At 46.0% G+C, this 23,221-nt stretch overlaps 1 protein-coding gene across 2 annotated transcripts; it reads left to right on the forward strand.

Moving 5' to 3' along the window:
* The first annotated feature begins 717 nt into the window (after positions 1-717).
* On the forward strand, positions 718-19,484 carry GDNF (glial cell derived neurotrophic factor). 2 transcript variants are annotated; one of them, XM_014947580.1, is made up of 2 exons: positions 718-1,202; positions 16,618-19,484. In XM_014947580.1, the coding sequence occupies exons 1-2, from the start codon at positions 1,031-1,033 to the stop codon at positions 17,100-17,102; spliced, it is 657 nt and encodes a 218-aa protein (XP_014803066.1). In that variant the 5' UTR covers positions 718-1,030; the 3' UTR covers positions 17,103-19,484. The 2 variants fall into 2 exon arrangements, with proteins under 2 accessions (XP_014803066.1, XP_014803068.1); XM_014947582.1 differs by having other exon boundaries at positions 718-1,103.
* The last annotated feature ends 3,737 nt before the right edge of the window (positions 19,485-23,221 follow it).

Consider the following 23,221-nt stretch of genomic DNA (forward strand, 5'->3'; position numbering starts at 1 on the left):
AGCGGAAAAAGAAAGAAGAGCGGAGAAGGTAAAGGGGGAGAGGGATATGAAGAGATTCAGGGGGAAACGAGGAAGAGCGAAACGAGAAGGAAAGGGCAGGGAAAAGAAGAGGAAAATGAAAGTCGGATGGAAACAAAGAGGAAAGGGGGAAGGAAAGGCGGAAAAGAAAAAGGAAGGAAAAGGGAAATACTGAAGCAAGGGGAAGGGGAAAGGGACAGAGGAAGAGAAGAGGAAAAGAAAGAGAAAGAGGAAAGAAGAAAGGGAAAGGGGAAAGGACCGGGGAAAGAAAGAGAATAGGGAAAGGTAAGGTGACAAGCGAAGAGCAAGGGGAAGAGGAAGAAAAAAAGAAAATAGGCAAAAATGAAAGGGAAAAGAGGCAAAGGAAGGAGAAAGAGAACTGGGAAGGGGATGGGAAAAGGGAAAGAGAAAAAAAAATAGAGGAAAGGGAAAAGGGAAAAGAAAAAGGGAAAAGAAGAGGAGAGGGGAAGGAGAAGAGAGGGAAAGGGAGTTTTGCCTGTAGCACAGAAAGTCTGCACAGCCCCGCACCCCACACCAGCCTGGTCTGTCCTGCCCCAGCCCGGGGACAGGTGCCGTGGCGCCGCCCGGGTGCTGGAGGAGGACAAGCACAAGGTGACCTGTCTGCCAGCACAGGGACACGGTCACACCCCCACATCTCTGGGCGCAGGCTCCTGGGACCTGCCTGCCCACATCCCCCAAAAGCAGCTCGTTTGGGCATAGAGGGTCTGGAGGCCATCCTGCACCGCCCCCTCCCACACCACTGGCTGGGGAGAGCCCACCTCCCTAACTCTGGGAGGAGATGGGGCTGGGAGGCTGTGGAGGGCACGGGTTGTTTCCCTCTGCTCTGTCCCTAGGCCTGGCCAGGGTGGACATGGATGATCTGGGGTGCAAGGCTGCCCCAGCTTTGTCTCACGGCCGGCAAGGAGGAGGTGGGACTGGGGGAACAGCAGCAGCTGGGAGCTAACCTTGCCTCTCCTCTCTGCCAGGGGCCCGTGTTGGAAGGAGATCTAAGATGAAGTTATGGGATGTTGTGGCTGTCTGCGTGGTGCTGCTCAACACGGTCTCCACCTCGCCCCTGCCCACCGGTAAGACGCCTCCCAAGGGACCCCCTTCAGTGGTAGAGGGGCCTGAAGATGATCTCTCCCCCATCAGCCTGCTGCCTCCCTATGCTGTGCACAGTGACTGTAAGAAACATTCCCCTTTGTAGCCACTGCTGTCTGTCTTGCTAAACCCGCTCCCCTTTGCTCAGGCACCAGGATTAGGAAAGGACTCCCCTGCGTCCTGCCCCCACTTCTCCCCCAGGCAGGGTGGCTGGCTCTGGTCTGGCTGCAGCAGCCCCAAACCAAGTCCTGCTCCAAAGCTTGGAGTGGATAATTGCTGTGACAATGCCCCCACCTCCCCCGCAAGCACCAGCCCTACCTTCCTGGCAGTCTTAAGATCCCTTTGGTTGAAAAATCTGGAGAGATTGGAAAGTTAGTTGTGTGGAGAGGAGCCGAGAGGAGGACCAGGCTCATACACCTCGCAGTGCAGGCACTGAAACTGCTTCCCCATGGCTTCAGCCTCCTCTCCCTGCTCAGACCTGCCAATGCAATTATGCATTGTCTGCAGTGGGCGCAAATCCTGATGGAGATTGGGCTCCACAGTGGGAGGCACTGTACACATTCTGGAGTGCTGCTGGGTTTCATTATATCCTTCTTGGATCCTGATCCCAAAATTAGTGTGTCCGTGTGGAAATTTACAGAAGACTAGCGGTGGCAGGGTTAGGTGCAGAGCAATCCACATGAACCGGCTCAGAGTAAGACAGCTTACAATCCAAATGACAGATAATAATAATGCCTCGCTAATAATAGGTCTCCTACAATAGCAGATACAGGATTTTCAAGTGGTAGGTGAGTGTTACACTAACTCTGGTGGTTTTTTAAAGTGAGAGTTAATATGACTCAGTAAGGAGTGGGAAAGTACTCACATGAACCGTGAAGATGTTCACTTAGTGAAGGCACAGGCGCAGCTTGGAGGTTGGTCCCTTTGCCCTTGCTCAGCCCTCTCTGTTTAGCTCATTGCAGGATGCAGACAGTATCCAGTGATTGGGATTCATTTTTATCTCCTTATCTGGAGGCATGTCCTTTCCCTGTGCCCGCCGCAGCTCCAGCCACGGGCAGCCCCGCTCCGGTTTCTCCAGGCGCAGACGGAGGCACCGAGCAGGGAATCGTGTGCCGTGATTGCGCTCCCATCCCCTCCCCAACACCCATCTCCTCTTTTGCGCACACATCCACCTCCTGCCCCGTTTAGTCTTCTCTCTTTCCTTTTCTTGCTTGTGTTTCCCCCCTGCTGGAATCTTGCCTAGGCTGCCGCCTCCGCGCGTCCCAGCCCGGGCTCCTGCAGCTCGCCGACCAGCAGCCCCTGACGTCCTTTCAGCCCCTCCACACAGGGAGGTCGGCCAAAAGAGCTTCCTCTCAGGGCTCCAGCCTGCCAGGGCTGCAGGGCCGTCACACGCAGTGATCAGCTTCCCCGTGTCGAGCTGCGTGGCGGGATAGGTGGTGTCCTACAAAAGCAGTGATCGGCTTTGCAGGCCACTGTGCTGGTCCTCCCTACACAGGCTTGCCACAGCACCGGTGACAAGAAGAGCATTAGGGGGAAAGTGGTGCCAGTCAGTCTGTAGCTCTGGTAGAAGCTGCAGGGTGGGAAAGCATTAATGCTCCGTCTTCCCAGGGTGTTAGCATTTGTACCATTCCTGCATTCATCTTGAATCTTACTTCTGGGAGTGCGGTTCCTGGTGAGCTGGTGTCTCCACAGCAGCTCAAGGGACAGGCAGCAGTACCAGTTTCGTCTGTTCCTTCCAAAAAGTCCAAAACTTCTCTCTGTTGCCTCCTTTTTTCCTGTGGTTTGGGTCAACAAGAGGTGGGAAGAAAGATAACCCATGTTATATCTGTGCTATGGTAGTATCAATAGACGGCCTCTTCCAGAAATCTCCAGGGTTCAGACACAGGCTTTGCCAAGCAGAGCCAGGTCACAGGTTATTGCCCAGGGTAGTCATTTGAGAAAGGGCTGATAGTTTGGTCTCCATCTCTTAACCCTGCAGATCACAAATAGATGGGCCTGGCTGCAAGGGGAAAGCAAGCAGTGCTGTTCTTCACAACAGAAATTGGGGAAAACCCAGGGAGGTCCTGTGGTCTTTGCAAGGCAATGGTTTACGCAGCACCCATGCCCAAAAGTCAGAAACTCTTCTCTCCTCTACATTGCCAAGTCAGGTGCAGGGGAGACCTGAAGAAAGGCAGCTATAAGAGAGCAGTGAAATACTTTGATCCACTTTCATGCTGTTTTCAGTTGATTTAGAAGTGTGTGGTGTCTGGAGAGCAGTCTGCAAACACACAGCGCGTGAGGCTGATCCTATCCAGGCACATCACTGCACAGCACCACTTTTTTCGAGTCACCACCATCAGTATCTTTGACGTGTTTGTTTCTCTCTGCTTACCATTTGGTGGCACACACCCTTAAAAAAAGAGGTAGAACGACGTACGCAGGAGGGGTGACATCTACACTGTGTAGACTTCCCTCTCCTCATCAAGGTTTCTCTTGCAAGCAGAAGGCGGTGTGCCATGAGCACGCAGACGTGCTTGCAGCTCCCCGGCTCATCTGCTGGTGGATCCACCATGTATTAATGTCTCTGTGGATACTGTTGGTCAGCTGACTTTGCAGGAGGCAGCTCACAAAGCGGTGGGAGCACCGTCATCACCCACGTTGGCTCATCAGCGTGGAGGCAGCGGTGGGGGCGCTGGGCAGGACTGGGTGCTGCCTGCTTTCGCAGAGGAGTGCCCTGCTCTCCTCCAAAGCAACTCCCTGAGAAGGCTGGGTGGGCAGTAGCAGTTGCGCTCCAAGTTGTGCGCTGGTCTCAAGCTGTGTGTGGCTCTCCCATACACAGCTTGCAGCAGGGGTTAGTAGGGTTTTGAGATCATGTCCCCCTCCTAGGGCCAAACACCTTGATGGAGCACGGGTCTGTTTTCCCAGGCCCTTGACACCTTTTTGTGTTGTCATTTGATGGGATTGCTTTCTCTGCAAAGTGCTCTGAGGTCACCTGGTGTTACCCCATCCCTTTCAGATTGGCTTGCAATCTCCCCTCATTCCCACCCACAGGCAAGGTCCTAACCTGCTGGGCTGATCAGGTGTAATGTGCTGACCTTTGCTGCTCAGGGCAGTAATTAGAGATGGCAGAGGGTGCTGGCAATTGCAGTCTTCTGCAATTTTAGTGGATTGGAGGCTGGAGTGAGAGTAGATTCCATAAATGCAGTGCATTTGCGATGAATCCATGGTTCATAGGTGTTTTAGGCATCAGTGTTCATGGGATAGCTCATTTCACACACAGAAGAGTAGCTGTAGAGCGTGTAAGGTTAGAAAATCCTTTCTTTGCTTCCCTCATGCTACAGTCTGCTCGGGGAAGGACACAATTAGCTTAAACAGCAACTGCAAACAGAACAAATATAAACCAAATTATTATAAACTAAATACTAAGTCAGCAGCATGACAGCGCAGAGGGAGCCAAACACTTGGTTTGACTTATACACGGTTTCCAGCGAATACATTTTGTAACTGTTTGCTGATGTATGGCCCTAAACAACATGTACGTGAGGACTGGTGTATCCTAAGATCCAGGATATAATATATAGTCTCTCGATCAAGTGAGCATCTTTAATAAGGACTAGCGGTAAGCATGCAGAATGAAAGATGAAAAAGCTTGCCATGGGATCTTCCCTTCTAATAAGGGGGAAAGGGTTGGGTTTTTTTGCATAATGTCTGAGTTATTTTGTGGCCACTGGATGGTCCTTTGTTGTTGGAGCTCTCTTGGTATGTTTGTTATGCTACAATGCACCGTGGTATGTGTGCGTTATACCTCTGTTAAAAAATTTTCATAGCCTTGCTAAGGGGTATTTAATGTTGTTACTGCATTTAGCTGCAACATTATCAACTAATACAGAAAGTATCTAGAATAAAGAGTGATATCGTAGGGCTCTTTAAAGCAAAACCAGTATTAAATTATACTTCCAACTGAATGCATTTCCTTCCCTACAATATTTATTAGGCGCGTTCAGTGTTACGAACCAGAACTCTCATGTTTCTGTTGAGCAGGCTTTCCTGCTCAACACACCTACAGGGTGGCATATGTGCTTTAGCCTGAGACGCCCAGAAGGCAGAGAGGTAACCTGCCCAGGCAGGGTTAATCCAGTGCACCGGAGGGGCACCTACCACACTGAGAAGGTGCCACGCTGCGTCGTTTGATCCGTGTGTACCCAGTGCCACCGCAGCATCCCGCCTGTGTCAGGCCGAGTGTGCCCTGTCCCTGGGACAGCACATACATATGCAGTACAGCTTATTTGCATGGACGTGTCCAGGTTATCTAGATGTTTAGAAGTCTCAAGCATTCAGGTTGGCCCATTCATGGTCTCAAAATTGTAGAAAAAGAAAAACAGGACATATCTGGTTAAATCCAGATACATGTAGCCCTACAAATGGATTTCTCTGCAGTTTCAGGTATAACTACTGTGTATACTCCAGTGAAGAGTATTCTGGGACTTAAGGATGAAAGGACTGAAATGCAAGAGAATATGGTTTTATTCTCATTTTTAAAGTTATTATTTGTTTAAAGTTTTATGTCTTTGCTGCTTTTGAGGTTTAGGGACTTCAAAAGTTTCCCCAGTGGAAGTGTGGATCTTCTTAGATGTTTTGCAGGATGGGTTGCTAGATAACATACCCGAACATGCTTTTCTTAGTCACCTTCCATAGACCTATTCAGTATATTTTAGAAATCCCCATGTTCTGGGTCTGCAGATGACAAGCTGCAAAACCCTTCTTGAAAGGCTGAAGAATTCAGCTGTGTGGTGACTATTGATGAATCGATGGGAGAGGCATTATTTTTCCAGTAGAAGAGGATCCTCAGATTGATAGGTTGTAATGTGTTTGTAAGTTATACTGTTCCTGATTAGGACTGCATCCAGTAGGTTTAAAATATTTAAGGTTACAGAGGCTGAGAGAAGCCATTGGGGTCATCGAGTTCCACCCCCAGCAACTCCAAGTGATCAAGGATGGACGTCTAGTGCAAATATCCAGCCTTCATCCCCAAGCACACTTATCGAGCAACTACAACTTAACACTTGTGGTACATAGGCCAGCCCCCACATAACTACACTTGTTGTGGATTCTCATACCTCTGAGGCAGTAAGCTAATGACAAGTAATACATCAGGAATATGAAATACTGCAGCATAACCACGTTCAGGGTCATCAGGCATCTAAATAGGCCACTGCCACATTAGTGCTGGTAGAATGGTTGGCACTGCGCTGTTGTAATTTTTGACAAAAGCAGCTATAGTTTCTGATCTAGTAGTATTTGGTAAGGGGAACCAAAGGAAAGATTTCAATGGTTCTTGGAAATCCAGTCCTGATTACAAAGAGAAGAAAGAAATTAGAATCAAAAAGATTTAAGACAGGTACAAATGAAGCATTAAGACACAAAATATACATTAGAGTATGTCTGGTTTTTAGGTCAAGGACAGAGTTAACTACACAAGTCATTTCAAATATCAGCATTTTTTTTAAGGAATAATGCCACATTGTATTTGTCATTATTTAGGCCGAATGTATTGGTACAGCACTTAAACTGAAACCTGCAGGTACATTTCTTTGAAGTCAGTGAGACTTCTAAAAATGCTTTATTGATCAGGAATAGTCTTCAAAAGAAGCAAACGCTGAGATCAAAATATTTTTTTTCCTGTGTCAGGGCCAGGCAGTGTTACAGCAGAATGCCAAAACTTCTCGGGTGGCCATGTTTTTAGAGGCAAGCTGGTCGTGTCCCCATTAACTAACAGGCTACATACAAACATCTGGGCAACCTCTCCTCCCATCCCAAGCTTGTAAGATTTCTTTGGCAAAACCAGCTGTTACTCAGGAAATTTCTGACAGGGAGGTGTGGATCCAGCGCAGCGGCTGGGAAGGAGCTTGCGCTTCTGAGCACAGGCCAGCGCCGTCTGGCAGGCCATGGTCCACACATCCCAACATGACACCTTCTGCAGAGGAGCACGTAGCACCTGCCCTGGAGCCAGCGACTGATTAGTATAATAATAATAACATCTCCCAAGCTGCAGTATTAAAACTTTTCTTATCTTTCCTATTTTAAACACATTGACATGAGGTAGTGAAAGGCAAAAATGGAAGAATATGTATTATTAATAGGTCAGATCAGAGCCTGATGGCAGCAGAGATTGCCACAGGAGGGTCATGAGCCGTGTTTTTGCCCAGATGGCTCTGCTTTACTGCCCCAGGTAAAAGACTGGGATAGGGTTCCTTCCTGCTGCTTTGCTGCCCTTGCTTGTTTGTCGGAGTGGGAGACGGACCTGGAGTAACGATGTAACCTCAATATGAGTATGATCGTTCTCCCTTTATTCAAGGTTTTACAAAGTATACATAGACAGGCAAGCAGAGCACGTGCTAGCGACAGCTATACCATTGGCTTACAATCTCTGTTCATGCGACTAGAGCACTCACACAATTGGTGTAGACCCCTTGTCCACGTGCAGCAACATTCTCTCATCTTCTGGATGCGGTCCCGTTTATCTTACCTCCCAAGTAGCTACTTCTTCTTACTTCTGCTTTTCCCAGGAAAGTTCATGGTCGTCTCCAGGCCTTTGTCTACATCAAAGACTGGGTTGCTCATCGCAATTAAATCGTGGCCCTTTTCACACAGCCATTCCTCCACACTTGTTCCTTGGGAACATCCCTAAAAAACCAATGGGAGATGCAGTCTAAGAGCGCAGGAAGGCCGGGAACAGCTGTTGTTATTTATTTAGGAATGCTGTTCCCATTCAGTGAGCTGGCACTGAAGTGGGGCTGGGAGACTGTGGTGGGGTTTTACTGATGTCATGCGAGGGCTGAGCTGAATCACTTCTGCACCAGGGATGCTAAAGAGGATTTCTTTTTATTACCAACAGTATTTCCTCCATTAAAGTCTTGGTGCCATGCTCATTAGCTGGCTGTGTGCATTCCAGCTCATAGAGGTCACAGGTTTCAGGTCCCACTCATACATACTCCTCAGAGGCTCTTGCAGGGTTGGGACAGAAACAAATATTAAGCATAAAGCCAGGTTTTGCTGGAAAGCTGGGTATTTATTTAGCATGGTATGGATTTGGAGAGGTGCAAGGCATTAAGTGAGGGGACAACAGGCAAGTATGTGCCTTGCCCAGGCTTGGCTCCTTCTCCATCGCTGCCTTCAGCCACGGCTCTTACCAGTTTTTCTTTTTTTTTCCCCTTTTACACTCTTTGTGGTGTAACTTCATGTTCTCAAAGTGCTTGACACTCTTCAGTGCTCGAGTACCCACACAGCCCCATACAATAAGTCCCTGGTGCGGACAGGCTCCTGGCAGCTGCTGCAGGAGCTGCCAGAAAACCTCAAGAGTGATTGCTGAAAAGCTGTCTGCTCCTCAGTGCTTCACAGCTGGTTTTCCAAAGCTCTGAATCAGAGGCAAGGCCATGTCTCTCTGCTGCTCCATTGCTGCTTGTCTGCCAGATGAGACACTCCTTTGCCCACCCCAGAGAGGCCAGAGGAGGGATCCAGCACCCAATCCCAGCCCAAAGTCAGGCAGGATCTTGTGAACAATCAGTCCTGGACCAGATAAAAAACTTCTTGCTTCCTTTACTTCACCCAGTTCATCTGACTTCACTGGTTTTCCCTGCTCTCAGGGAATTGCCCCAGCTGACAGCTATTAAGATGGTCCTGCTGCTTCTCCCCTTTCTTCTCCTGGTGGGAACCAGCATTTCATACCTGTGAGAAAGCAGGCAAAGGCTGCAAGGGGAGGCACTGCCAAGGATGGCCATGTGAAAATACAAAGTACTCTGCAGATTTGCCATTACGACCAGCACATGGAAAGTGGCAGGTTTAGCTAGTGAGCTACCAACGCAAAACTTGGCAGCTCCGTTAGGAACAAGCACACCAGCTATATTAACCCTGTGCCTTTTTCCAGTGCTGCCTTATCGTACCTGACTGGTGTGAGTGGCCCTGGAGTCATCCTCCAGATTGCTTAGCACTTTACCTTGATGAGAGACAAGTGACACCGGTGAGAGGCTCCATTTCTAAGGTCTCTCTGAGTTGGAGGGGAGGACACAGCACGTCCTAGGAGCTGTCGAGGCAGGGAGCGAGGTAGTGAACCAGAACTGTATTAAACATTTAAAGATGAGCTGACCCTGGTGTGTTTGATGCTCTATTTCCTAATGGACACAACCGACTGGTTTCCATTTCACTCTTAGCCCCATGGATTTTCTTGCAAGGCATGAAAGCAAAGTAATGCCCCAGAGGTGATATTCTAATTGTTTCAATCCCCCAAACCTTTCAGCATAAGTATTTTTAACACCTGCCTTTGCTTTGATGCCTGCATGATAGGTTTAGTTTTTCATGAAAAGTATTTCATTTTCAATAAAATAAATGGTTTATCCCTACTACAGTTGATGCTTTTTTTACTTTGCAAAGCAGAATGGTCATCACATTAGTAATTATAACCTCGCTAAGGTTGCACTTCCACAAACAGGTTACTCAGAGGGTCTCCTAGAGTACATCTTTGTCCTGTGAGATGAGAGAGTTCTTTGCTTGGACAGGTCATGTCCACTATAACAAGTACCCGAAAACGCTACTGCAAAACAAGCTGAATACAAAAATAACTAATGAATAAGTGGTATAATAAGGGTAATCTTCAAAAGCAAGAAAAAAACGGGGGTGATCTGTTGCAGTCACTGTTAGAGTCCCATTCCTTGCCTGTTTCCCACTAGCAAACAATCTAAGGAGAAGTGTCTTTGTGAGTATAACTTTGGAGGAAATTTTAAAAATAACTGTGAAGAAAAGAAAATTAAAATATTTTAGTTATGAGAGGTCCAGATTAAAGTACTAGAACTGTTTTTGAAAAGGGGCATTTGATCCTCACATGCATCTAGATCTGAATTTTCTAAATAATGCTTAACATTATAATGAGCTGGATTAACTCCCTTGAACTTTGAAATCGTACTTTAAATGAGAGTCCAAATGTTGCTGTTTGAACTCTAATTGAAAGGCAGCTGTGGTTAAGTGAAATACCTTGGTAATTTTATTCAATGTTTGGCCTGACATTTTGATGTAGTAGCCATACATTGCCACAAATGCATGCATAAAAGCGACAATGCAAAGCAAAAATCTGATTTCATCATTTTTAGTATACCTCATGTGACTGCTATTACATCACTTTAAGTCAGGATATGCAAAGTGCTAAATGATGCTGCAGTGATGTGTTTACATTTTTCTGAGATCAGTATGGAAAACTATTCTATAAAGTACAAACAGTCTCAAATATCTTCAAAAGTCAAGTTTCATGACATTAAAAAAAAAAAAAAGAAAGGAAAACCCACTTAAATACATTATTATTTTACAACTAATGGAATTTAAGCTTTTCTGGTAAACCATAATAGACATCATGGTCAGAAGAGACTGTAGTTAGCCTTTTAAATCCATAACCAGGCACCAAAATGAGTAACTGGATTTTTTTCTCAAAAGCTGAAGATCCATCTGTTCCCACTGAAATCAATTTGTGGTCAGGTACAAACTGAGGGTTTCTTGCTCTGCCATGCTGGGTTACTGCCACTGTGGGGGAATATTTGGCTTTAAAATAAATCTGTTGCTAGTGAAAACAAAGGAATAGTTTTACAAAATGTAATTGTAATCACATTGGAAAAGACAGAAATAAATTGTCTGTTTTTCCTTAATGGAGGCTGTTTTCTTGAGAATGTGATGAGTTTTATTTGGATATTCATTTAGACCTACTTCATGTAGAAGTCTTTGGGAGCACTGTATAATTTATTCTTCTGAAAAGTGCAGGCATCAGATCCTGGTCCTGCTGGCATGCGGTGTTTCTAATTAATTGGAACTGCAAAGGCAGGCTCTGAGGGGGTTGTGGCGGGGAAGATGCCCAGAGGAAGGCACGTTTCCCAACGTGCCCAAAGCAGAGCTCCAGTCGAGAGCACCATGGCTGTTTGGCTGCAGGATCCTGTGCCCATACATGCTGCCAGCTCTTTCCCAAGGGACAGGGACTGGCTTGGGGATGGGCAGGTCAAACCTTCAGGTTCCAGAGAGCAGCAGTGAGGTGAGAAATTTCAGTTTGTGCTTAAGGGGGTCATTTCTCACCCGAGAGGTTGGGTCAAAATTATGAGCTCAGTGTGCCCTAAAGAAAGCAAGCAAACAGCTTGCAAACAGCAAGCAGAAGATGCAAAATTCTTGGTTTTTAATTAGTATTTTAAATTAGTCTTGTTTATTCTGGGTTTTTTTTATTTGACGCCTGGAGTTCTGAACATTTGGTGTTCACCAACTCTGCCCCCCACCCAGTCACTCTTCCAGATTCCCATGTGCATCGGTCCAGTGATGTTTCATTTTTTCTTTCTTTCTTTGTTTTTTTATTAGTTTTCTGGTCATGTGGGAAACTGCTGGCAGATCAAGAGCACTGGTTCAGCTGGACATGGGAGACAGAGGAGGCACCCAGAGGCAGACTGGCACATGGGCTGCCATCCATACCCCCGACTCTTGATAGTCCAGCTCTAGAAAGTAGACTTGACTTATACTCTGGTTGCCACCAGAGGAAAAGGCTCTCCCTGTTCCTGCCTGGGGGGGTCAGGTCCTTGGCCTGGCACTGAAAGAGGGTTCGTGGAAGGGAGCTGCAGGAGAATGAGATGAGCAGGAGCAGGACACACATGCTGGCCACAGCTCCGGCAGGCACCGCTGCCTGCCCCATGGTCCTGCCAACAGGGTGCTAGGCAGAGGCAATGCAAAAACACGTGTGCGTGCCCATGTGCAGACTGTCCTCCAGGGGTTTCCCCAGGGAGTTGAACGGGCAGGAAACAGCTTTCAGAAACATGACTCAAAACCCCAATGAAGCCTCATGAGTTTGCGCCAGTCTTGTGAGTCTTCGTGGCACCATAGTCTAAGTGGTGGGGCTCAGCCCATCACACTGCCCAAACTGTGAGCCTTTTACCCATGCTGTGAATAAGATACACAGAGGCTCTGTGTTCACTGAGGAAGGATTTTACATTTCCAGGACATATGGTCCTTTCCCTCAGGGAACACCAGCTTTGAGGTGCATCACACATGAGAGCCAACCTTTGCTAACTTGTCTTGATCGCATGCTGTTTTGGGCTACCACATCCCATCCCCTCCCCTCCCATCCTCTCCTATGCTAGGTGGCTTTGGATTTTTAAATTCTAATTCCTTCACATCCTGGAGCCTGGGCTCAGGGGCTACTGCTCAGAGACCTTCACTGCTGATATTGCCTTAGTAGCCGAGCATTTTCTGCTGGCACTTTGTACAGTGTGACAGGCATCTGTCATGTGTTTGTTCTCTCAGCTTTTCCACCAGAAGGCAAGTGTTGTCAGTAAACTAGTTTGCTTTGAAAAACCATGTGTATGTATAATTAGACATATTTGTATGTGTGTATGTGTAAATACAACAGGCATATACACACATGCAAACTGTGTGTGTCAGAGGAAGGGATGATAAGATGTGGTTCTCCCAGGGGTGTGAAATCCCCATGGAAAGCTCAGTCTGCTGCACGGTCTGGACAGCACAGTCCATGCAGTATTAGAGACGTAAAGCTGTGGAGTTGTTGTTGTTCCTTCTGAGACTATAAACAGTTTTTAAACAGTATTTGAGACAGAAGGGTAACTAAGTATCCCTCAGCTGAGTGGCTTCATTCCAGCTGTAAACCAGTGCTCCATGCCAAGGCAGCCCCTATGAGTCTGGTGGTGTTCCCTGGCCACGCAGCTCTGCTCAGCACCATCTTTGCCCTTACCACAGTGCAGAGACCAAACAAGTGCTCAGCATGTGGTGGCTGTGGAGCAGAGAAGTCTCAGCATCCGTGGAGCCCAGCTACCAAGTGCACATCAGGATGGGGTGGTCCTGCTGTCAGTCTTCTCCACCTTCCCTTCTGTCCATTAGCCTTTTACAGTCTTTAATTCTTGGTCAGTGGTTATTGCTTATTCATGTATGATGTCTGGTAGTAACTTCCTTGGCACTTACCTTTAGTGCCTTGTTTCAACCCATCACACCTGGTGTTAATGCTGGCATTTCCACCTGGTTGCCCAGGGTCCTACTTCAGCAGCTTTTTACAGAATTTTTCTTCAGACTCTCAGGCTTCACACCCATAGTTATTGGACAGCTGAATGTCCCTACTGGGTCATGACTGGCACCTTGGCATAGGCTGCTAAGTTGGCTCTCACTTCAGTCCCGGCTGTTGAGGTTTTCTTCAAATCCTTGCAAGCCACTCCTAGTGCATGTTTTTAGTCATGCTAGGCTTGACTATGCTTCATTAAGCTGCAGAAAATTAACACCAAGACAATTGGATCAGTATGAGCCCCATTGCTTGGGCCCATGGTTCAGTGGCTCCTGAATCCAGCTGCGCTTGGTGCAGTACTGAAAGCACAGGCCCACACCACCGAGTGTGTGTTGAAACTTGGCTTTCTGGGATGGTATAGTAATTCAGAGTTATGCCAGCCAGAGGCTGGCTGATTGCAAGGATTGGAGGTGTTCCTTGAATGGTGCTAAATTATGGAAACAAACTTGGGGTTCACTGGCAAAAAGAGCATCACTGCATTGATCATGACTAGTTTGGGGCTCCGTGGGCTGAGGGTGTTGTTGCTTACAGCAACTTGAAAGGACTCACTGAGGAGCCCTGCAATGCAGCTGCCATTGTGTCAATGTGGTGTACCCACATAGCCACATAACAGCATGTGTGGTTGTAGGTGGGCAGACACTGACCATGGTCAATAGGCCAAATACATTTTCTCAAGGTGGACTCTGTCCCCTCTGTTCCCACTGCTTCCCTAACATCACCCACGTGCCTTATGTCTCCTCCAGTGATGTAATCTCAAAATACTGGGGGTCATTGCAGGAATCCTCTCAATATATTTTGGTGTCTGCTTGGGATATTTTCCAACCCCCTGGGCTGCAGGGAAAGTCCACTTTGGAGACAGAAAACTTTTTCATCTTACTCATAGTGCTGGCATCCCTCCCAGTGAGTATCCCAAGTAGCCTGATGTTGCAACAAGGGATGAGCTGAGCAGGGATCCCCAGCTCTATTAGACATATCGGCCACGCACACCTCATCCCAGGTTACAGATTGAAGCACTTCTTGCATGGTTTGTGTTAGAGCTACAATGAGATTAGTGGGATCAGTCACTCTGCCAGCTACCTCATTTTCTGGTTGCAGCAAGTCCGTGTTTGTAGGAAGGGCTTCTCTAGTTGGATACGTTGGTGCTTCATGGGGTATATGCCAGTTCTGCATGGGTCATCTTGCTTGACTGAGCCTAGCAAGGTGTCTACCCCTTCTTAATTTTAAGGACTGTAGCACACCTATCACCTTGACCTTGCTCAGTAGAACAGCATTCGTATGGTGTAGGCAGACCAGCCTGACCTGCAATAGAGCTGGGTGGTACATCCAATGGACACATCTATCCAAGCTACCCCAATCCGTTGGGTATGGCTTATAGTGGGTGGTTTGGTACCTGCTACAGAGGTAATGACAGAGGACTGCAAGAAGGGTGCACTTACCATTGGAGTCCCAGGAATGTAGGTCTTGGTGCATGGTCCTCCCTCTTTCAGGTCCCATGTAGCTGTATAGATAGCAGCCACCCCTCCTTTGTGTCTTTTGGCAGTCACTGGTCTGCAAGGTTATTGCCTTTATTATGGATATCTGTAAATCAAAGTGTATTTTGCTTTTCCCAGCCCCGAACTCCACAGTTTATAGGATCTGGCTTTCTATGTGCTGCCCTCATTATGTGAAGGTACAAGATCACCTACCTTCCTTACTTTTTTACCAGACTGTACTATTTTGCTGGAGCCATGCATGAAAAAACATATAATTCTGTTCTGTTACTGGTTTGTCATGGAGAGGCGTCTCTAGGATGTGGCTGCTTTATGGAGGGGGTCCACGTTCCTTCTTATGTGCAGATGCACTGTGTTTCACCAGGTTTTTGCACTTACAGAATTAAGATCATGCTGCCCACATCTCCTCTGTATTTGGTGCTTCTATTGAGGATATAAAGGTGCACCTTCACTAGGCAATGGGGAGGCAGCCTTCTATCTTCTTCTCTCCTCTTAGCAGAGTCCATGCCACCATGTGTGGTCTGAGTACCTGCGCTACCTCATCTCCCATCAGGGCTTGTGTCTGTTACAGTGCTCATAGGGAAATGTGGTGCTGAGCCATTGCCTGAGGAGCTGTTCCAATCTCAACAGCTGGCCTGGTGAGAACCTTCATCGCTCATTGGAGGTAGCAACCCCTGGGCAGGTGCACTGTATTTGGTATCATCTTTCCCAATGTCCACAGTTCCTGGGATATTTTTAGGGGTCCTTCTGCAGATGGAGTTCCAGTACATGCAGGGCTGAGTACGTGATGTGGGTGGGCACTTAGGAGTTAAGTACAGAAAGAAACTTCCTCTTAGGTCTTACTGCAAAGGAAGTGAGTCCTCAAGTCTTGATTTTGGCACAACGAACAAGAACAAAATCTCAATGCCGCAATGTAGTTTATATGTTTAAGAGGCAATCATTAATAATACCACATAAGGGCACCTACCCATGAGCTCCCGAAAGCCTTACCCTCCATTAAATCACTGCTTTCACTAACACAGATCACACTGAGAGATTTAGTCCATGGGAAATTTAAAGATTTCAAAATGCTGAAATCTGAGGACATTTCAGAACATGTTCAATTTCACCCTCCTTGAAGAGGTTCATTCTTCTAGCATCAAAACATTTCATTGACTTCAACATTTAATTTACTTGAATAATTTATCACTGGTAGAGTATATAACAAGTGAAAGATGAAATAAGTGTTTTAACTTCATAAAAAGAAAATGCACTAATAACATTCCCTTGAAAATTAACATAATACTTCTATTCTGACCTATTTCTATGCAGTCTAATCAGCATTTTGTGATACAAAAGACTTCCATGAGAAATTTTGCAAAAGCTGTGATAATAATTATCCTCTTAGATGCAGTAAAAAAGCAGGCATTCAGCCAGGAATAATAGATTGGCCTGGTACCCTAGGAAATTCCTCTTTCTGTCCTGCCCAGAAAAGTTTATCAATAGCTGTCTTTGGCAATACTAACTGCTGCCGGTGTGAAAAGACAACAAATAACAATTATAATCACAAAATTGCTTTAAAGAAACCTTGTCCTTTTGCTGCTTTGCTGGAAAGAGCCTGTATAGCCTCTCTGCAGTAGCTTCATCCACACATTAACTAATATTCATTACATGATTTTCCTTCCCTCGATTTTGAGGAGATTCATTCAATATTGAAAGATGTGCTGAGGTGCTACCAAGCATCAGCAGACGCCTACAGAGATGCATACATACCACATTTATTTTTCTCCAAATTAATTTTCATGATGATCTAAACCATTCCAAACTCTCCCTGATTTCTGACGGTCATGGGCACGTGCCCTGAAGTGATGGGCAGAGCAGCTTGCATGGGTCTAACCTTTTTGAGCCACAAACAGACAAACTTAATGACAACTAATGATTGACAAAGCCTTTTCTCTCTTTCCCAAACAGCTAATATACCAGAGGATTATCCAGATCAGTTTGATGAGGTAGTAGACTTTATTCAAGCTACCATTAAAAGACTGAGGAGGTCGCCGGATAAACAGACTCCGATCTTTTCTAGGCGGGAGAGAAACCGGCAAAATGCAGCCATGAACATAGAGAATTCCAGCAAAAAAGGAAGAAGGAATCAAAAGGGCAAAAATCGGGGATGTGTCTTAACAGAAATACATTTAAACGTGACTGACTTGGATTTGGGATACGAAACCAAAGAAGAGCTAATTTTCCGGTATTGCAGTGGATCTTGTGATGCAGCTGAGACCACCTATGACAAGATTTTAAAAAACTTAACCAGAAAGAAAAAACTAGTCACTGACAAAGTGAGGCAAGCTTGTTGCAGACCCACAGCCTTTGATGATGACCTGTCCTTTTTGGACGATAACCTGGTTTACCACATACTGAAAAAACATTCCGCAAAAAGGTGTGGATGCGTCTGATGGCCGCACGCCAGAGGCGGCGCCAGTTTTGCATTCCTGCTTCGATGCAAAGAGAGGGACCAAGGTTCCCGGGGAAGTGTCTGCTCAGAGCAGAGAAAAGAGGACCAAGAATGCAGAACGAGGGGTCGTGAGAGCCTGGGGTGGTGGACATGAGGCGGCGTAGGAGGATGGAGGCTTTTGACATCCTACAGGAAAGTAGATGAAAGCTCAGGTGGAGATGCCGACGGCGGGATGGCGTGCGCGCTCCCTCTCCTGTTTGACACAGTCCACTGTCAGTGAGACTCGGATCCATGAGGAATGTGCTTAAAAACACAACTCTGCCATACCACGCTGTGTTGTAGTTATACCATCCGTGCCAGGAAGCTTAGCTGAGAAGTAGTTTAGGAGTTCCTTACTCATCCCCTGTGCCCTCAGCTTTACTGAAAGACAGATTGTGCTACTGCTCATTAAAGGGTGGTTCCTAAGCACTTAGGACAATTTCTAAACTATAATAAGATTAACCTCGTAAGTAAGATGATATCAGACAAATCTCAAAATTCCCAGGCTCAAGTTCTCTAGAGCCAGATACGAAGCAAAACAGTTCCACTTACTGGTTAAGTTTTGTTATTTCCATCTCATGTTTCTTCAGAATGAGTGTAGGATTTCATTCTTCTGCTACCTATGAAAACAAGTTGAGATTTTAAGCACTTCTTCCTAGTATAATAAGAGAAATAACAAGCCCAGCCTACACAAAACATGTTTCTTTTGGTTTACAAAGAACTAATGTCACTTGCGTAACTACGTTTCTATTTGGTCATTGTGAGTGAGCAGAGACTACTTGATGCAATGCATCCATTCAGAGACATAAATATTCAGAAGATATTTATTGAGATTAAGTTATTGTTATTTATTACAGTTCAGTAATGAGTCTCCTTTCCTTATTTATTGAAGTTTCTTTTCAAAGGTGCCAAAGTAGAAGGTGCTTGGAAGATGCAGAGAGACAATGAAGCTGGGAACAACCATCCATGCTTTTGATTGAAAGTGTTAACTTGAATGCAAAAAATCACTGACTTTACCTTTTTTTTCTTTTAAACAAAATCCTGACTATGTTCACAAAGTGTAGTGCTCAAGCCTGCAGCCCTTCCTCCTGTTCACCAATACTTTTGAAAATTACTGCAGTCATACACTCCCAAGAGCAGCAATGGCTCTGGATGAGTGAGGGTCGCAGGACTTGGCTCAACATTAGCAATTTGTTAGAAAAAGTAATTCTAGTCATATTTAAAATGTAGCCACATTTTTTTTCTCACACTTTTTGCCAACTGACCTCATGTAACAAATGGAAAATAATCACATTTAGCCTTATAATTTCTTGTTATATTTATTTAAGCTTTTCCTTCCATATTTCCATATAGAAGAGGTTAAATCCCTCTTACTAGTTAGCCCTGGATTTAATATAGCCTGCAGGTAAACAATTGTGTTAAATAACAAAAGTGTTATGTATAATTTGCTGAAATGTTACAGGATTGTACCCACACAGCAGAACAGCCTGAGTTTCCTTAGGACGAGGGGGGTTGTACAGCAAAGGCATTCATACCTGACCGCTAATGCAAGCTCTCGTTCTGGAGACTTTTTTCCTGAAGGAGCAGCAGTGCAGGTCACTAGAGATACCTGATAACCAGTGAAGCATCAACTCCCACAAAAACAACAGGAAAAAAAGATAATCCTTACTGAAAAACAAAAAATGATGGTCTGACATTTTGTCTCATGCATCTCCACACTGATTTTGCCCTGGGCCCCTCTGGGAGGCACAGAAGAGGGGTGTAAAGGTCAAAAAATTTTGAAACAGATGTAGAAAGATGTACCAAGTATATGGAATGTAATTCAGCCCTGACCTCCGCTGCTTGCCTGGGCAGACGGAGGGCAGCCCCAGAGCCCACCCGCGGGGGTCCGTTCTTGCACTTCTATGGGGATATTTTACCCCTCCGTGGTGGGCAGGGGTGGTACAGCTGGCACCGTTGCCAGCACCAGCGTGATTTGGGCAGTAAAAGCCAGCTAAACTGGGGGTCAGCTGCGCTGCTGGGCAGTTGCCCGGGCGCAGCACTGAGCTGTGCTTTCACTTGCCCTGGTTGCTGAAAACTAGACCCAGAGCATTTCCTGGGCAGCTTGAAGCAACTGAAGCAATTCACTGTGTTCAAAATACAAAAGGGTAAAGTTTGTGATTTTTTTTTTTTAATTTTCTAGACCTTACTGAAGACAGGAGTGTGCTTCTCTGGAGTTTTTTACTTCACCTGCAATTTATGTCTCAGTCATTTGTGTTAATCAACCAAAGTTCTCTACAGACTTTATTTTTGTACAATATTCATTTTATAACTTTTTACAAAATAAAACTCATTTCTATTGTTACTTGGTTGCTTGAGCATCTTCCTCATTGTACCACTTCCCAGTTATGGTATTGCCCAGTTTCTAACCCAAACGGGGCAATGCTGAGCAAGTCCTCTGTGCTGTGGAGCTTTCCTCTCCTATGTCACCAGGGTCTTCAATGTGGACCAACCCAGTGACAGGCTTGAAGCCTGGTGTTACCCAAGCTGTCCCTTGCCCATGCAGGGCTCTCATGGCTTCGTGGTGGCCTTGGATATGCACAGCCACAATTCCTGCACTTGGAGGAGGTTTGCATTTTGCTTTGCTAACCCAGGCATTACATTGGTTGGACTAAATTCATCCACTTTGGCAGTCCTTTTCCCTTCATCTCTAAATAGAAAAATACAACTTGAGGAATTTTCTTTTCCGCCACCATCATGGAAAAGATGAGGGCAGGTTTTGCGGCTGTGGCCAGCAACATTTTCTCAACTGTTTTGCGTTAAGTGCTGCAGTTCCCATCACAGAGCCGATAAACACATGCAGATTTACAGGTTTTCTCACCAGGCTCTGTACGCTTCAAATCTGCTACAGAGAGGAAGAGGGAGCATCTGAGCAGTGAGCCAGTGAGCAGGAGATCAAACACTCATTCTCTTAATGTACAGCATATGGATGCCTTGGTTTCATTTGCGCTGAGCGAGGCCATGCACGCAGCTCTAGCCCAGCCACTGGAATGCAAAGCAAAGCTTGCAAGCACTGCCTTTGAAGCACAAGGTATTGAAGGGATTCTTCCTTACGTGCCACCACCTCCTCTCCTTATAGCAGAAACCCATCCACCACGCACGAAGAGTGCTGATTGCAGTTTGGCTGAATATGGCACCCATTAATTGTTTGGAATGAAAATGACCTGCAGCTTCACTTTCAGCGGGGATCATGCACTTTCCCAAGAGCTGGTCGGAGTGTCTACGTAAAACACAACTGTGAGGTGCTCTGAAGATTAATCATAGAATTGTTTAGAATGGAAGAGACACCTTTAAGATCATCAAGTCCAAATCACTGGTCTTTAGCCCAAACCTTCTGTCTTGTCTTACACGGATGGCGAAACACAAGGCCAACGTCAAAGTCTTGCTTGGCCTTATCAAAGGCTTTGAGTGGGCTGTGAGATAGCTGGCAGGAGCAGGCTGGCTTGCACGGAGCTGTTTCACCCTCCCTCCCCAACCTTCCTGGTGAGGATACTATTGGAGGTTTTGCCATTGCAACCCCAGCCTGACCACTTCTGTGCTGGCCCCTTCAGCCTTATTTTGTGGTTAAGGTAGGGATTGCAGTACTTCCCTGGCATCCTGTGTGCATTAAAGCAGCTTGAAACATTCAGCTGGCACGTTGTGCAAAAGATTTCAAAAAGGGCTTAAATTTTCAGTTGTCACTAGGTAGTGCCAGTGCTGTAAGAGACATTACATCACTGCTTGGGTAGAGGGGACAGCACTACCCTGTGTCCTTTCTGGAGGGTGAAGACACGTCCCAAGTTAGATAAATTATTTTCAAGGCAGAGGATGAACCAAACACCATGATTATTTACACTTACTCAATACTAAAATCAGGAGGGTGTTAAGTTTTATTACTGGACATCTTGGCAAGTACTTTTTTTTTTTCTTTTGTATTGGGCTTTTTATATCAGTTGGCATTGTGCTGTCAGACAAGAAGGGCAGATTAGAGTCTTGAGACAAATTTCAAACATCCAAGGAAAAGCAGGTGTTTTGCAGGAGGGCATGTTTAGTGATGCAACTTGAAAATCTGGCCCTCAGGGAGTCCCTTCCAGCAGAAGGGGTTGCAGCCCTGCACATCCTGCAGGCAGGGCAAGAAGAAATTGTAATACTACCACGTTCTTCTGCAAACCCTCATGTGTGCTCCACCCCACAGCTGACTGGTGGTGCTGGGCTCCGTGCAGAGGGGATGAAGTAGGCAAAACTGCCTTTGATTTTGGGTTGTTTCACCTCTGCCCGCAAAAGGGGAGAAAGGCCAAAGGCGTCCAGTGCCTTGGTCTGGAACAGCGCAGGAGGAAAACTCACTCCTTGCAATCTGGATGGCTAACCAAAAATACAGAGGAAAATATCAGGATGAAGAAAACAAATGGAGCTGACACATTGTATAAATAGGTCTTCAAATGTCATGCATGGCTGGAACAAAGATGTTTTGTTCCAAAGCAAAAGACAACTTGAAATGGCTCAGTAATAGACATTGAGAAGTTTGCTTATTTGGAACAGAGCTCTTCTAATGAAAAGGTTAATTGTGTTGCAATGGAAAAGAAAAAAGGCAAAACAGAGGCCAGGCCTGCACTCCTCACCCTAGCAAAATTTCCCACTGGCTTGAAGTGAAGATTTTCTATAGCAAACTTCACAGGACTGAACTACTAATGTTACAATAAATTATACAGTAGATATATTCACGGGTCAATAAAAATAGCTAAACAAGCCATATATTCTAGCGGTACTAATCCTGGTAGCTTTCAGACAAACCGCAGCAGCAGCAGCCAGCGAGAGAAACACCGTCCTCAGCTCAGCCTGATGCCAAGAAGTTTCCTTGGGCAGGCACTGAGCACAAATGCTTGAGGTCAGCACCAAGACATCTTCACTTGCCATTGGCTTTTTCACTTTGAAACTGTGGCATTTTGTTCTATTTTTCCCAGAAGTGTTGCTCACAAGTGTAGAAACCTTTCCACTTTGCAGCTGAAGAGATGGCCAAGAGCACAATGGGCTTTTGAGGGCTGCAAAGGTCTGCTGTAATTAACCACGGGGCTGAACTTGTTTGGGCAACTTCTCTTGCTTTCTGACAGCAATCCCAGCCCTGGGCCACAGGTGCAGGTTTCATCCCATTGCCCCAAACTTTCAATTTCCTGTCTGCCAGAACACTGGATGAAGAAAGCTTCCTTCTCTATCACCCCAGGGAAGAAACAAACATCAGACCCCAGTCCAGAGCCACACATCTTATCCCCACAGTGTCCTAGAAGGTCTAAAGCCACCAACATCCTCACCAGAGGTGCTCCATTGACTGTCATGGAGTTACTCCAGTTTCACAGGGATGTAAATAAGTACATCAAAGCGGTTGATTTTCTTGGAAATATTCACATACAAATACAATGACTACAATGACTGGATCCTTGCACAGTTCCCCTAATCTTTCTGTTTCTGAGTCAAGTTTCTCTTATTTCACGTCTTGGTATTTCCAGAGCTTCAGGATATTTCACCGAGCTCTTATCCTGTTGCTAATTCCCCTTTCTTTTCTCCCTCTCCATTGAGGGAGCAGCTTTCTCTTCCTTGACCATCTCATCACTCCCAAAGTAATCTCTGGCATCATAGATGCTGTAAACATGTTCAAATATTCCCGTATTTCAGGTTAAAATCATTCCTCTCTGAGATACAAACAGGGGTCAACAGGCACTCCTTGTTAGCATTTGGTATTATTTTTAATAGCAGTTCCAACCTGGAGATGAAAACTTTCCTAAAAAAAAAAAAAAAAAAAAAAAAAAGACCAAACCAACTTAGAGATCAGCTTTGAGTAACTCTGAAGAAGATACAGACTCCTTTCCTGCAGGACTAGGCAGGTCTCCTAGGGGCAAGAGCGACTTCACAGCCAGGGCAAGGATGAGGATCTCCCAATACCCCATCTCTGGTAGTGGCCCTCAGCTGGAAAAGGAAAGAGTAGAATAAAAAGGCAAACTGGGAGTGGTATTTTCCCTGGAAACCCCACCCCAGCTCCAACAATTTGCAGTTCAGGAACTTTCTGAGCCA

The sequence above is a fragment of the Calidris pugnax genome, unplaced genomic scaffold (assembly GCF_001431845.1).
Source record: "Calidris pugnax isolate Ruff unplaced genomic scaffold, ASM143184v1 scaffold156, whole genome shotgun sequence".
Taxonomy (NCBI): Eukaryota; Metazoa; Chordata; class Aves; order Charadriiformes; family Scolopacidae; genus Calidris; species Calidris pugnax.